Here is a 15,485-nt window from a genome sequence, read left to right as displayed (position 1 = left end):
CTGTGGGATGACAATATGCTCCTGCTTCCCTCCCCTTGGCTGCCTCAGCCCACTTCTCTCTCCCTTCAGCTTCTTAGTGCCGTGCCCTGAGCCTCCACCTCTGGGCCCCCATTCCACTCTAGCAGGGAGCCACTCGGAGCAGAGGGGTAAGAACGGCCATCAAGGTTTAGACGGAGGCTGAAAGTTAAAGGACAAAGGCTGTGCTTTGGAACTACGTCAGTGTGAGGATGGCCTTTAGGAAATCCCAGACTAGATCACAAGGTAAACTTTAAGGCCGGGGCTGGAGTCAGGGGTGATGGCTAAAGGGTCAAGGGCAGAGAGTTTCTCTCTGCTGGTCTCCTCCCAGTTCTCCAAGGCACCGAGGGCCAGGCAGGAAGCATGGGTTTCCTCAAAGCTGCTTCCCTCCTGGGGCAGAGTCTCGGTCACAAACAACCACCACCACCCCACCCCGCCCCTCCTTCCCTCCGCTGTGAGCTCAGAGCTGCAGGACAAAGTGCCTGGGACCAGGAGAGAGGCCTGAGAGCAGCCATGGGCTCTGGAGGATCAGGCCTCCTCAGGGCCCCGTGGCCCCTGCCTCTCCTGCTTCTGCTTGTCACCGGTGAGTGTGGCCCTCCCCTCTCCTAGCCCCTGTTCCCTTGATCCAAGGCCTGGACAAGGGGAGAAGAGGTCCCCCTTGCTCCCTTGCTTCCCTTTTTTCATGGGGGTACCAGAGATGATGATGATGATGATGATGATGGTGTATATGTGAGACAGAGACAGACAGACAGATTGAGAGCTCTGCAGATCCTTGCCTGGATGCCCTGCATACCAGCTCTCTCCCCTCCCAGATTGTTAATGGAAGTTATCTTCAGGCAAGAGAGGGCAGAAGACATGTTCAGGGATTTGGGGGCCCTGTCGGTAGTCGGACTGGGCTCCGCCCCCCTTTCCCTTCCAGGAGGTATGGCTCAGGACTCCCCACCCCAGATCCTAGTCCATCCCCAGGACCAGCTGCTCCAGGGCCCCGGCCCCGCCAAGATGAGCTGCCGAGCCTCGGGCCAGCCGCCTCCCACCATCCGCTGGCTGCTGAACGGGCAGCCCCTGAGCGTGGTGCCCCCAGACATACACGACCTCCTACCAGACGGAACGCTCCTACTGCTGCGGCCCCCAGCCCGGGGACGTGCCCACGATGACCAGGCCCTATCAACAGACCTGGGTGTCTATGCATGCGAGGCCAGCAACCGGCTGGGCACAGTGGTCAGCCGAGGCGCTCGGCTGTCTGTGGCGGGTAAGGCCTGGGAGGGGAGGCCCGGGGCGGGGTGCACCTGAGGCCAGATGCCTGAGGTGAGGACATATAGGGGGATATCTACGAGGGAAGGCCTGGGCTGGGTGAACTGAGGAGGGTGGGGCTCTGAAGAGTAAGCACAAGGCGGCGAAATGGTGGATAGACCAGAATGGGGCCAGTGTGGTAGGAGACACCAAGGCAGGACCTCTGCGGAGCACTGGACATTCCTCCCTGCTGACCCTCCATCATTCCTGCAGTCCTTCGGGAGGCTTTCCAGACCCAGCCTCAGGATACAGTGGCCACTGTGGGCAAGCAGGTGGTTCTGGAGTGCGGGCCGCCCTGGGGCCACCCGGAGCCCACAGTCTCGTGGTGGAAGGATGGAAAACCACTGGCCCTACAGCCAGGGCGGCACGTGGTGAGTGAGCCCCCCTTCCCCATACTTTCTCTGGTCCTGAGCATAACTGGGCACACCCTGAGGGAGTCACCTGCCCTCCAGCCCCCGTGTCCCCTGCAGAATTTGAGGAAGGGAAGACAATGAAGCCTGAAGCTTCCCTCCCCAGTCTGAGCCCCTCCCACATGAGACACTTCACAAAGCGCCTGGCCCTGACAGGTCTCCAGGGGGTCGCTGCAGATGGCAAGAGCAGAGAAGAGCGACACAGGCACCTATATGTGTGTGGCCACCAACAGCGCAGGACGACGGGAGAGCCGGGCAGCCAGGGTGTCTGTCCAGGGTAAGTCGAGGGTGGTCAGCTAAAGTTAGGGCCTGGTTCTGGCTGGGGTCAGCGTACGTGGGGGTCAACCTGGGATCAGGATCAGAGTGACATGGGCCCCATCGAGAGGGATGTTCCCCAATCCTGGAGTAGAAATAGGAGTGCTCTAGACTGGGAAATCTAGGAGTTGTGGTTTCTCCAAGTCTGGGGGATGTTTCACCCCTCAGTCCCATCACTCTGGCCTACGGCCCCCAGCCCAGCCCTATGCTCTCCACAGAGCCCCAGAACTACAAGGAACCTCTGGAGTTGCTGGCTGTGCATATTCAGCTGGAAAATGTGACCCTGCTGAACCCAGACCCCGAAAAGAGCCCCAAGCCCGGGCCTGCTGTGTGGCTCAGCTGGAAGGTGAGGCCCAGGCCCTAGGGATGGGTGCCAGTCCGAGCTCAAGAAAGAGCCGGCCGTCAACTCCTTGACCTCCTATCCTTCCTCTGGACTCTTTCCCAGGTGAGCGGCCCTGCTGCACCTGCTCAGTCGTACACAGCCCTGTTCAGGGTCCAGACGGCCCCAGGAGGCCCGGGAGCTCCCTGGGCAGAGGCCCTGCTGGCCGGCTGGCAGAGCGCGGAGCTTGGGGGCCTCCTCTGGGGCAAAGACTACGAGTTCAAAGTGAGACCGTTCTCCGGCCGGGCTCAAGGCCCTGACAGCAACGTGCTGCTCCTGAGGCTGCCTGAACAAGGTCAGAGACAGATGTCTAAAGGACCCAACAGTATACTCTCTGACGCCTTCTTGTCTGCGGGCCCCTGGACTGTCCCACTCCAGTTTGGAGGGACAGTGGGCCTTACTCCTGGACTCCCTTCTGCCATGGCCAGGCAAGCAGAGCTGCAGGAATCTCCTATTCTTACCAGTGTGGTCTCTGACCGTGTCCCCATCCCAGATCTTTTTCCTAGAGTCCCCTCCTTCAGCATCCCTTACAGCCTCTCTTCCTCCCCTCCAGTGCCTAATGCCCCTCCCGGGGAGGTGACCTTAAAACCTGGCAACGGCAGTGTCCTTGTAAGCTGGGTCCCACCACCTGCTGAAAACCACAATGGCATCATCCGTGGCTACCAGGTACCCCACCACCACCACCTGCCTAGTGGTGCCAGGACATCCTCTTGCCTGGCATCCTGCATACCCTTGTTCTGGGCACTAGGAAGCAGCACCTGTGCAGAGAAGCAAGGAAAACTTGCTGTCGCTGAGCAAGGGGTCTGCCCGACACTGTCAGGCACTTTCCTACGTGATCTCATTTCATCTCAGAGTCCATCCTGGGTTATTATCCCTAATTTATGGACATGGAGAGTGAGGCCAAGGCCACAGGTGCAGGAAACAGAGCAGGAATCAAACCAGGCTGTGTCTGACTGTCAACTTCTAAGCCAGTGGGATCAGAATGTGGCTCTTGGGCCAGCAACACCAGCATCGCCTGACAACTTGTTAGAAATGCAAATCCTTGGGTCCTTCCCAGGCTGATGAATCAGAAACTCAGGGACGGACCTAGCAACCTGGATTGGTAACAAATCCTCCCAGTGACTCGAAAGCACAGTGAAATTGGAGAACCACGGTCTAACGCCTATTTTAGCAGATTGTTTTTTGTCCCCCCTGCTGTCAGCCTAGAGAGAAGGCTCTCTCACTCTGTAGGGAGAAGGGAATAGGAAGTGTGGCTACATCGGGTGGGGGAGTGCTCCCAGGGGAACAGCGGGGCAGGATGACCACATGGCCAGTGGTGGAGGACTCGGCCGCTGGGATGGCGCGGGGGTTGGTGCGGGGGGTGGTGAGTGCCCATTTCCCCTTGTGCCTCAGGTCTGGAGCCTGGGCAACACTTCGTTGCCCCCAGCCAACTGGACTGTGGCGGGCGAGCAGACCCAGCTGGAGATGGCCACCCAGTTGCCAGGTTCCTACTGCGTACAAGTGGCTGCGGTCACGGGCGCTGGGGCTGGGCCCCCCAGTAGCCCTGTCTGCCTCCTCTTAGGTGAGGGCAGTGCCCTCCCGTACCCCGCGAGCCCCCATCCCCACCTTCCTCTCGCCCTGTTCCCGCCTCACACGTCCAGCTCATTGTCTGCATGACCCTCATAGCCCCACCCGCCCCTCCCACTGAGCTCAAATTCCCACATAGAGCGGACCATGGAGCGAGCCACTCAAGAACTCAGCGATGGTCCCTGGACCCTGGAGCAGCTGAGGGCCGCCCTAAGGCGGCCAGAAGTGATTGCTAGCGGGGGTGTCGTGCTCTGGCTGCTGCTGCTGGGCACTGCCGTGTGTGTCCACCGCCGGCGCAGAGCTGGGGTGCACCTGGGCCCGGGTAAGAGGATGGACCCCGGGTGGCCCAGGCCGCACAATGCAGGGGCTTAGATCTCTGGCCAGGTGTTAGGCCCTCTGGATTTAGCTCTCTTCCTTTTGCTCTCTCCCAGGTCTGTACAGATACACCAGTGAGGACGCTATCCTAAAACACAGGTGAGAGATGAAATGCGGGGGGGCTTGAGGTGAGGGGGCAGGTAGAGGGGCCAAGGGGCCATGGAGCTGGGACAGAGAGTTGGATGGAATGCTGTCTCCCCTACTGCCAGGCAGTTCGGGACCCTACTACCCAAATCTCTCCTGAACTCCAAGTGAGAATTAATTTCTCTTTCATTAGTGTTCCTACCACACCGCTTGACAGTTGAGTAAACGGAGACGTGGAGACGCCAGACTTAAGTGACTTTGCCCGAGGCTACATTGCTAGTAGCTGGCCTTCTGAATTCCCAATCTAGGACTCTTGTCACCCACCTCTCACTAATCCTCACTACACTCTCCTGCTGACCCATTCTGCTAGGTGGGGAATAACTAGCACGGGACGACCAGCCTAATTTCTCATTTTCTCTGTAGACCCCGGGTCTGCCTAGCAGCGCCTTCGCATTCAGGAAATCACCCAAATAGGGAGTGATCTTCACAATAATCACCCACAGTTCCAGCAGAGGGCGCTCTGCCCCTATGTTCTCAATTCTCACGCCTCGTTCTCAGTAGCAGGGTCAGCTTGCAGGTACACCTGCTCCAAGTGTCTTTGGCTGCCAAAGCAAGTCTGTGGTTATGAGACAGGGTGCCAAGAAAGAAAAGGTACTTTTTTGTCCTATTGGCTGAGTTTCACACTAAATAACCATTTCATCTCTCTGCTCTTTTATCTCGTTGGATTTCCTCTGAAGGGCTTCACGTTCCAAGTCTGCATCTTTCAACAGAAGTTTATCAAGTACCTACAATGTGCCAGACACGTCCAGCCCTTGGGTTACCATTTTGCAAGGTTCCGAGTGGGCTGGGGCCATATATTCCTGCGTTATTCTGTGCTCACTGGCCTTTCTCTTCCAGCTACCTCCTGGCCTTTGTTCTGTCCCCGAACCTTCTCTGGCTCCCCTGGAACTTTATCCCTTGTCTCTGAAGGGGATTCCACTCTGATTCTCTTGTTCATCCATCTCTTTAGCACAGGCTCCGTCCACCGGACAGCCATGCCAGCATATGCATGCAATCGAGAGCTAGATGTGCGGAAACATGTATAAGACACGTGGAAGAGGTGGGGTGGGGGAAAATTCCACGGTTACCCTGATGGTACGAAGGGGAAAGGCAAAAGAGCAGCGGGAAGAACTAGCCTGCTATGTTCATAGGGAAAGATAAGCTGTCTGGTCTGGCTAGGATGTAGGTTGCAAGATGTATTGGAGTAAAGGATAAGGTCAGGGAGCTGAAGGCCAGACCAACAAGGGTGCTGCTCGCCCTGCTAGGCAGCTGGTTAATGGGGAGCCACTGACGGTTCTAGGCAGACAAGTGCTTTGGTATGATCTCTGTTCTTGAAAGATTGCTCAGGCAGCCAGCAGGACGCCCAGTTCAAAGGGAACCAGACTGGAGGTAGAGAAGGCAAATTCCACGTAGCAAACTCTTGCTCTGCCAGCTGAGTGATCTCACATTTCCTCATTTCAACTCAAAACATCAGCCTTATATGGCAGCCCTTTTACAGATAAAGAACCAGGGCTTAGAGAGGCTAATAGACTTCTTTGCCCGGAGTCACACACATAGGCTGTAGCAGATGGGGATTTTCACACTGGCTTTGTCTGTCCCTGGATCTGTGTTCCCTTTGTTTCAACACATAGCTGTCTCTCTTTAATGCCTCCTCATTCTGGGCCACTTGGACTTCCCCGGTCCCAGAATAAGAAAGGACCACTGAGTTTTGGGATTCCAGGTCAGAGATCCTAAGGAGTCTGTAAAGGCCTGGAAAGCAGCAAGAATAAAGCTGCTGCCACCCTCTACTCAACCCCTTCTGCTACCCTCTGAACTGGAGGTCTTGTCCAATGATGCTCTCGCTTCACCCCATTTCTTCTGTCCCCCCCCCCATTGTCCCAGGATGGATCACAGTGACTCCCCTTGGCTGGCAGACACTTGGCGCTCTACCTCTGGCTCTCGGGACCTGAGCAGCAGCAGCAGCCTCAGCAGCAGGCTGGGAGTGGACCCCCGGGACCCACTAGACTGTCGTCGCTCCTGTGAGCATGCCCAGTGGGGCCAGGGCTCTGCAGTGGAGCAGGGATCCCAGGGCTGGAGATGGGCGTTGTGGGGGTGGGAGGCACTCACCGTAATTCTTCCTGTCATTTTTACCACAGTGATCTCCTGGGATCCCCGAAGCCCTGGTGTGCCCCTGCTTCCCGACACCAGCACTTTTTATGGCTCCCTCATCGCTGAGCTGCCTTCCAGCCCCCCAGCCCGGCCAAGCCCCCGGACCCCAGCTGTCAGGCGCCTCCCGCCCCAGCTGGCCCGGCTCTCCAGCCCCTGGCCCAGTCCAGACAGCCTCTGCAGCCACAGGGGACTCTCTTCTCCCCGCTTGCCTCTGGCCCCTGTGGAGGCTTGGAAGGCCAAAAAGAAGCAGGGTAAGGATGGGGAGCATAGACACAGCCCGAAGCGGGTGGCAGGAGGACCAGGAGTGGGAACGTGGTGGGACCGGGGCCTGGAGACCTCGAAGCCAGATGTGGGCTGTATCCCACCCACGGCTTCCAGTTCCCTGCCCTGGTGGACACCAGGTCTCTCCGCTATCACCAAGGCACTCAGCGAGGGGTGTGCTGGCCTCCGCTTTTCTTTACATGGTTGTCTGCTTCCACTCGGCCCGTACCAGCAGTGGGCCCTCCTTCTGCGTGCAATTGAACTTGGCAAACATTTCGTAAGCACCACTGTAAGCCAGATGTGGGGACACAAGAGACAGTTCTTGCCATCTAAGGGCTCAGAGTATGGTGACAGTGCCTGACCAGCACATAAGGAACTCTAGAACCTGGCGGTGTGCGACCGGTGCTAGCTTGAAGCCTCATCTCCATGGACACTGTGCACGGGCCTCTCCAGGCACTGACTCCCCACTCACTTCCCAGAGAAGATTAATTCCCTTCTGCCCAGATTCCTCTCCTGAATTCCAGCTACTTGCTTCGCCTTTCCAGAGAGAAATAATTACAGTCTCTGTTTCTTTTGGAACTACTATACGTTAGGTGCTTTATTTGTTTCATTTAACCCCCCCAACCTATTGGCTAGATATTATTTCTCTAATTTTGCAGGTGGGGAAAGAGGATCAGAAATGAGTCACTTGTTCAAAATCCCACAAGTCAGTAAGCTGCCGAACTCAGATTCGAAGCCAAAAAGGTCTGCTTCCTAAGGCCACCCTCTGAGAGCTCCCTTAGAAGATTTGATTCTATCACTATTTTCTCTTGTTTCTGAACGTGGGTCTGAGCCCCACCTGCTGTCTTCACAAGCCTTCTGTGCTGCTTAGTAAGACTTACGAATGTCCTACAGCCAATTCTTTTTCCCCCCCCAGTGGATATAATCCAAATTTCACAGAGACAAAGATGGATACAGAGTAATTAAGAGCTTGTCCAATATCCAGAACTTTATGACTCTAAATATTAGCAAAGCTGGCATTCTTTCCAGCTTCGCCTCAGATGTATTGCATTAGGAATCCTCAGTGGGCACAAAATAGCAGCTAAAAAGGGGTTGAACCAGTCCCATTTAAAACCCAGCCTTCCCACAGAGAACGGCACTGACCCGGATTTAATGTAGAGCTCATCTTCGACTGTTAATACTGCTGGGAAAAAAATGAGAAATTTTCTACAGCCAATTCTTCAGAAAGGTACCAATTCCAAGATGAGACTTAGGTCCTCACTTCACCCTGTGTCTCTTCACCCCAGCCCCGCTGGTTGACCACAGTAAGGCCCCTGGGCTGGTGTACACTTAATGGCCCACCTCTGGCTCCTGGGACCTCAGCCACAGCAAGTTCGTGCTATGGTCTGGTCAGAGCCATGGAGTTTGGCTCTGCTGCTGTAAGTCCAAAAGACTGAGGATTCTTTGTCATCTAACACTGGCAAGCTCTCTCAGTGCCCCCTACTCCCTTGACCTGTTTATTCTTTTTTCTTATTATTTGCCTTTAGGTGGGTTTTTTTCTCCACCGCTGATATGCTCAGAACTGTACTCTCCCGTGTTTCATCCATTATAGAAGGATGTTAGTTTCACTCTTCCAGATACGCCCACTGAATATCCTAATTAATTCATTAATTAATTAGTACAAATATTAATTGCCATTCAGGTGTGCCCAGTGAGATTTGACCTAACCTTCATAACATTTTTATGGTGTAGTTTGCTCAAATAACAGTGAAACTAAGATCCAAGTAATTACAAGCAGGGTGGAAGGAGGCTTTTTGTTATGAGAATCCTTTAGAGGAAACGAATGGGTTGGGACAAATGTGGCCTTTTCTAGGACTGGCCTTTCCTCTTCCTCTTCCACACAAACCAACCAACCGACATGGGTCCCATTTCTGAGCTTACTCAGGAAGCCAGGCACCAGACGAGACAAAGCTGTTGAGAGCAGAGTTGGAGCACCTGAAGTTGGCCTCCAGAACTCCCTAGATCATACAACAACTAAAGGAAATTTAAAAAACAAAGCAGCCTAGGTACAAAAGGAAATTTTGATGGAGGAAGTCTAGCCATTGTGTGGGTTTTCATCCCAGAGGCTCAGAAGGTCTGGCCACCGTATAGGGATTCCCAGGGGCCAGATAGTCTCAGGGAATGCCGTAGCCTTGATCTCCTCCCTGCTCTGAACCTGCCCATGGTGGCATCCAAATCTTTGAGGACAGCTGTGCCTTGAGGATCCTGCCTGGTCTCTGGTTTACCAAGGAAGGAACCCCCTTCCTAACTGAGCTTCTGATCATGTGGCACTAATCTGAAGACTGGTTCCTTTTTGCCTTTACTTGATAGTTTCCTGGTTCCTGGTCTTGAGGAAATCTCTTCCATCACCCTTCTGGTTCCCTTTTGGTTTAAACTGAGATCCATTTGGGGTTTGGCCTGACCAAGAAGCATGCTCTAGGGTCACTGCACCCAGCTAGGTCTGTTTCTTCAGTTACCTCAGCTTCTCCACTATCAGAGTTCACTGAGAGCCCTGTCTCTTAAGTGGCCATGTGAGCCAGATGGTAGCCGCAATCTTGTGATTCTTCTCACCTTGTGTTTACATCTACCTCTCTCATATTATCCATTTCTTTGTTCATTCATTCAACAAATATCACCGAATATCTATTGGTAGGGCACTGTCTCCCTGGGTGAGACCAACACTCTTCCTATTCTAGAGGTCCTCTCCTCCTCAGCTGACTCCTGTCCCACTCGGCATGGTGTGGGGTTGTCTTACCTACTCAGCTCAACTTGACAGTCCAACCCTTCTTCCCAAGTGGGAAAAACACTCGGGTTTTCGGGCAAGGTTACCCACAACCATGTGAGATATTTGTAATGTGAGAAATGGAAATTAACAGATTCTCTTCAAGAAAAGAAGGGGTATTTGTCTTCACAGAGCCAAAATTCATGAGAAGAGTAGCAAGGTAGGGGGATAGAGATCAGGAAGATTGGGATGTATACATGAGGAAAAGAAAGTTGTCCAAGTATCTTTTAGGCACCAGGAACTTTCCAATCTGTTTTTAGAAATAAATTAAAATCGGCAAAACTATGGTTTCACTGGATGTTCCCAAATGAAACGGGAGCCCAGAAAATTTAGTGGATTTGCCTGAGGTCACACAGCAACTATGTAACTGCGCTGGGCTGTGAGCGCAGGTCTTTTGACTCCAAGTCTCGTGCTACCTTCCTGCATGGGGGAAGGGGGGCGGGGCAGAGGACGCAGGGAGGTTCTTCCCTCTTGTCTCTGAATTCAGGGACCCTAACGCCTGACTGAATGACAAGGCTGAACATAGAGCCTGTGGTTGGGGTCTGAAAGGCCCACCCTGGCTTGCCCCCCACCCACTGACTCTCGCCTTTGCAGAGCTGCACCAAGCCAACAGCTCCCCGCCCCTCCGGGCCAGCCACCCTATGGAGTTCTGGGCCTGGGAGTTGGGGAGTAAAGGCTCCAAGAACCTTTCCCAAAGTCCAGGTAAGAGGAGGCCCTGAGAGGAAAGTGAGGAGGTGAGGCAGGGTGTAGGGGTGGGAGTGGGAACAGGAAGCTGGGGGACAGGGTTGGGGCTGGGGCTCATGGGGGCCCTGCCATTCTCACCCCTAGGCTATTGTTCTCCAGGAGCCGTGCCCCAAGCTCTGGTTGCCTGGAGGGCCCTGGGACCGCAGCTCCTCCGATCCTCCAATGAGCTGGTTTCGCGCCCTCTCCCCCCAGCACCCCTCGCTTCTCGAGGAGCCTCCGCTCAGAGTCAGCAGACCCAGTAAGAGGGCATGGGGTCAGGAAGCAGGGGTGGGGGACTGGGTTGTGAGGGGTCTTTGCTGTGCTTGAACAGGGGCTGGGGGAGGGGTGGACAGGGGCTGCAGTAATGACCCTGTCATCACTCTCTTACCCCCATCAGGCCCTCGGCGGAGCCCCAAGCTCCCTCCTCCCTCCCACAGCCAGCCACCCCCCTCCCCATCCCTGTCCCCTCCAGTCCCCCCAGTCCCTCCAGCCCCCAGGCCTCTTCCCTCTCTGGCCCCAGTCCACCTTCCAGTCGTCTGTCCAGCTCCTCGCTGTCATCCCTGGGGGAGGATCAGGACAGTGTACTGACTCCTGAGGAGGTGGCCCTGTGCCTGGAGCTCAGTGACGGTGAGGAGACCCCCAGGTGAGTTGTCTGAGGGATGACCAAAGGACTGCAGATACGCACACAACAGGGGTATGCTTATCTCAACTGAAATGTCTCTGCTGTGCCAGTAGACCCACCTCAACCATAGCACTGTGTCCCATTTTGTCTTTTCTAGGAATAGTGTCTCTCCTATGCCAAGGGCTCCTTCACCCCCTGTCACCTACGGCTACATCAGCATCCCGACAGCCTCAGAGCTGGCGGACGTGGGCAGGGCCGGAGGAGGGGTGGGGTCCGAAGTGAGGGGCTTGCTGTGCCCACCCCGGCCCTGCCCCACCCCCACCCCCAGCGAGGGCTCCTTGGCCAACGGCTGGGGCTCAGCCTCCGAGGACAACGCCCCCAGCGCCAGAGCCAGCCTTGTCAGCTCCTCTGACGGCTCCTTCCTTGCGGACGCCCACTTTGCCCGGGCCCTGGCAATGGCTGTGGACAGCTTTGGCTTTGGTCTGGAGCCCAGGGAGGCCGACTGCGTCTTCATGGGTATGTGAGACCACCCTGCCTTTCTCCTCACCCCACCCCTTGGAATGAACTCAGATCCCATAAGAACCCCTCCCTCCTTTTCCCCAACCAAGAGGCAGGGCTTCCTAATCATTGTCTTTGTTTTTTTTTTTTTTTTTTAAGTTTGTTTCTTTATTTTGAGAGAGAGAGAGAGAGAGAGAGCCCTCGTGAGCAGGGGGAGGGGCAGAGAGAAAGGGAGAGAAAGAAGTCCAAGCAGGCTCAGTGCTGTCAGCACAGAGCCTGATGTGGGGCTCGATCTAACGACCGTGAGACCACGACTTGAGCCGAAATTAAGAGGTGGACGCTAAACCGACTGAGCCACCCAGGCGCCCCCCAATCATTGTCTTTGTGGTTATCCTTAAAACAGCCAGCTTTTTATTTTATTACTATGCCCCAGGCCCTGTGATAAGTGCTTTATATACATTCAATATTAAAACTCTATGAAAAATATTCTTTATCTTTCTCTTCCAAATGAGGGAACTGTAAGTCAAACAGGTTTTTTAACTTGCCCAAGGTTGCCCACAAGAACAAGGACAAAATGTTCAAGTCTAAAGCCCAGAGGCAGCCAGTTGTATTGCCCTCCCCCCAGGTCCCTCGTCTTACCCAGACACCGATCACCAGGAAAGATTGCTCCCCACCTCTTCTATTTACTATTTACTCCAACCCCCTGTTCCAGATTCTCCTCATGATGGGAACTTCTGTTTTCTCTCTTATTTCCCACTGTGCTTGCAAGCCCTCCTCTTGTCCTGTCTGTGGCTGGGGTAAAGAGAAGATGGGCTCACTCCTTCACATGTCTACCAGAGTGGGACCATTATCTCCAAGGCAACAGAAGGTAGCTCAGGGCTCCCCGTGCCCCTTCCTCATACACTCTGTCAGATCCCCTATCGCCATCTTATGAACCCCAATAAAAACAACCAGGCTTGTAGTAAACAGGAAAGCAAGGATTATCCAGGGTAGAAGCGCCCACAACAGAGGGAGAAGAAAGGTGCCCGGGGAGAGGAAGGGTGAAGGGAAAGAGTATGGATAGAGGGCCAGAGCTGGGGGGCACCTGGGTGGTTCAGTCAGTTAAGTGTCTGACTCTTGGTTTTGGCTCTGGTCGTGATCTCATGGTTTCCACACCAACAGTGTGGAGCCTGCTTGGGATTCTGTCTCCCTCTCCCTCTGCCCCTCCCCCCACTCACACTGCCTGTCTCTCTCAAAATAAATAAATAAATAAATAAATAAAAAGAAGGCCAGAGGTGGGCTAGGAGGAAACAGTTCAAGCTATTTTCCCTAAGAAACCAATGGACTCATTCCAGTGGCCCCCAGAATTGATGGGCCGAGTTGGGGCTAGGTTATCTTCTGGGTTGGATGTATGCCTTAAGCAGGTCCTAAGTGTTCTGCCCTAAACTGGTCCCTCAGAGTGAAGGCCAACCCTCCACAAACAAATCTACCCTCCCTGACAGATGCCTCCTCACCTCCCTCCCCGCGGGATGACCTCTTCCTGACCTCCACCCTCTCCCTGCCCCTGTGGGAGTGGAGGTCAGACTGGTTGGAGGACATGGAGAACAACCACAGCCAGCGGCTGGGAAGGGGGCTGCCTCCCTGGCCCCCCGACTCTCGGATCTCTTCCGGAAGAAGTCAGCTCAGCCGTCCTGAGCCCAAGGCCGGCAGTAAGTGCCTGTCTGCCATACTCTTGATGGAGGGATTCTGGGGAGGAGCGAAGATGGAACCCCTGGGGTTGGAGAGGTGAGATTAAGGAGGGTAACTCCATTCTCCTTCAACTTCCCTGCAGGCTCCTCATGAAGTGTACCTGAGACAGGAGACGGCCAAGAGGAGAATCAAAACCACCCCGCTGAGGAGTGTCAGTCTTGGCCTGTATTCTCTGCAGCTGGGGGACCACCTTGCCTCGCCACCAGGACAGTTCTCCTTCCGGGATTGTGAGAACAAATGAAAGCAAAACAAAATAAGAGCAAAGCAGACCTGGAGCCCCCAGTGAGCAAAAAGTCATCTCGGTCTGACTCCTACCCCTTGCTCTCTCCTCTGCTCCATCCATCCCAAACCGGGTCTTGTGGCGTGAGAAGCAGACTTATCTCCTGATCTCCCCACCCCCCCACTTGCATCACCAGAAGTGGAAGAACCAGAGATCTTCCCAGACGACAACAGCATCTTGTGGGACAGGCTGGTTAGGGAAGGAGCTTTATGGAGCCATGCCCCTCAGGAAGGGACCTTTCCTACGTAGGCAGGCTCACTTCTCCCCAGCCACACCCGTAAAGGAAGGATGGAGGAACACCCAGTGAGGACCAGCCTTGTTTCCAAGGCAGAGGGTCCAGAATGGACCTAGGGAGGGAGCCAAAGGAAGGGTGGTGGGAAAATGTGGGGCCAACACCCTCTTCATACTGTGGACTCTATGAGCTTAAGAAATTGATACCATTAAACTGAAATGACTTGAGTTTGTTGAGATCATCCCCCAGAGCACCATTCTGGGGAAGGTACCTGGAGGTATGGGAAGAATTCTCTCAGTAGGGGCGGAACTGAGCATTCGTTGGCACTCAGGGCGTGTCACTTATTTCTGTTCTGCAATTGAGGGAAGAATTACACGCGTCCATCAGATTTTCCCAGTCTGCTGGTCGTAGCAACTGGTCCTGGGAAGACACTCCTGTTTTCAGCGGTCCCGGTGCCCCGCTCCCCAGAGACCAGTCCCGGATGGTTAAGAACAGGTGTTTTCTTAAAATAGACAAAGTAGCTAGATTCCACAAAAGGTAGGACCACCTATAATGGTTGCCTAGTGAGCACCCTTCAGACAAAACAACAGCACAGAGAAATGGAGCAGGACTGACAAGCCTGAGCCACAGAAAGCGGGGCAGGTGGGGGCTGGTCTTTTTTCTAACTTGGTGGGAAAGGCAGGGGCAGGACACACACAAGCTGCAGGGGATGGTGCTCCTGCATGTGACCAGGGCCACCGGAGGACATCTTTAGGGAGGGCTGATCAGGAAGCAGGCCCTGGAAGGGGGTGATAATCCCCTCCCCCGAAACCAAGGCAGCTCTACCTGGAGGCCACTCTGAACCCAGAGGCTGCGTGAGGCCGGGCCTGGGGGACACGGTGCTGCCTGAACTACCTTAAACCGGCCAGTCTGGTCTGGAATGTCATAATCTCAGGATGAGAAATCAGTGCTCCGGATACATATCCGTTCCTCTCTATTTGCTTTTCCTTTTTTGGATTTTGTTTTTCTTTTAGTTTCCTGGTAAAATTCCTTTTGAAAACATTCCAACCCTGTTTGCCAGACCAAAGGAGAAAAAGGGATTTGTGCACACTTAGGTCAAAGTGGCAGGAGAGGTCAGAGGCCTGGGCTTGGGGTGGGGGTGGGGAGTAGTGGCCATCCCCTGAGAGCCCAGAGCAGTTCCTGAGCCTGGGGGTGAAAAAATGAGAAGGAAACAAACCACAGAAAACCAGTGAGTGGCATGGGCTGTGGGTGGGGGAGCAATGGTCACTATGGCATTCGGGGCCAATATTTTAAAAAATCCTGTGTCAGCCAAACCCATCACATTGGGGTCTCGCCCGGCCAGGAGGTATCTGTTTGCACACATCCAGGGTCAGGGAGCCTGACAAAAGCCTGTTTTCCCTTCTTGGCTGGGGTTTCCCCCATCAACTCCTTTCTATTATTTTTTTAAATTTTTTTTAATGTTTATTTATTTTTGAGAGAGTGACAGACAGACGGAGTGTGAGTGGGGGAGGGGCAGATAGAGAGGGAGACACAGAATCCGAAGCGGGCTTCAGGCTTTAAGCTATCAGCACAGAGCCTGATGCAGGACTCGAACCCACGAACCATGAGATCATGACCTGACCCAAAGTTGGACGCCTAACCGACTGAGCCACCAAGGTGCCCCAACTCCTTTTTTGTATTATTATTGTTAGGGGCATATTTCCCCCTAGAGAGGAGATAG

General features: G+C 54.4%; 1 protein-coding gene across 4 annotated transcripts; it reads left to right on the top strand.

Annotated features, from left to right (window-relative positions):
* The first annotated feature begins 280 nt into the window (after nucleotides 1-280).
* Nucleotides 281-13,992, top strand: ROBO4 (roundabout guidance receptor 4). Of its 4 annotated transcripts, none has more exons than XR_004344199.1 (18): nucleotides 281-598; nucleotides 935-1,264; nucleotides 1,519-1,676; nucleotides 1,872-1,992; nucleotides 2,249-2,376; nucleotides 2,476-2,704; nucleotides 2,963-3,075; nucleotides 3,802-3,970; nucleotides 4,115-4,297; nucleotides 4,407-4,449; nucleotides 6,355-6,491; nucleotides 6,609-6,872; nucleotides 10,277-10,384; nucleotides 10,511-10,664; nucleotides 10,803-11,048; nucleotides 11,185-11,543; nucleotides 12,238-12,393; nucleotides 13,007-13,068. XR_004344199.1 is itself a non-coding variant. In XM_030330882.1 (18 exons), exons 1-18 carry the CDS (start codon nucleotides 379-381, stop codon nucleotides 13,344-13,346), a joined length of 3,180 nt encoding a protein of 1,059 aa, XP_030186742.1. In that variant the 5' UTR covers nucleotides 286-378; the 3' UTR covers nucleotides 13,347-13,992. The 4 variants fall into 4 exon arrangements, 3 of the variants coding, with proteins under 3 accessions (XP_030186745.1, XP_030186742.1, XP_030186743.1); XM_030330882.1 differs by lacking the exon at nucleotides 12,238-12,393 and adding an exon at nucleotides 13,336-13,992 and having other exon boundaries at nucleotides 286-598; nucleotides 13,007-13,213; XM_030330883.1 differs by lacking the exon at nucleotides 12,238-12,393 and adding an exon at nucleotides 13,336-13,992 and having other exon boundaries at nucleotides 371-598; nucleotides 10,526-10,664; nucleotides 13,007-13,213.
* Nucleotides 13,993-15,485: the final 1,493 nt, after the last annotated feature.

Source organism: Lynx canadensis, chromosome D1 (assembly GCF_007474595.2).
Source record: "Lynx canadensis isolate LIC74 chromosome D1, mLynCan4.pri.v2, whole genome shotgun sequence".
NCBI classification, from domain to species: Eukaryota; Metazoa; Chordata; class Mammalia; order Carnivora; family Felidae; genus Lynx; species Lynx canadensis.
This window is presented reverse-complemented; position numbering and strand designations above follow the sequence as displayed.

What these genes read in the sequence shown, in the direction of transcription:
- ROBO4 (XM_030330882.1), top strand. Translation starts at nt 379, where the DNA reads ATGGGTTTCCTCAAAGCTGCTTCCCTCCTGGGGCAGAGTCTCGGTCAC. An exon ending in TACAGCCAGGGCGGCACGTG is followed by an intron (nt 1,677 to 1,871) that starts GTGAGTGAGCCC and finishes TGGCCCTGACAG; the next exon opens with GTCTCCAGGGGGTCGCTGCA. An exon ending in CCTGAGGCTGCCTGAACAAG is followed by an intron (nt 2,705 to 2,962) that starts GTCAGAGACAGA and finishes CCTCCCCTCCAG; the next exon opens with TGCCTAATGCCCCTCCCGGG.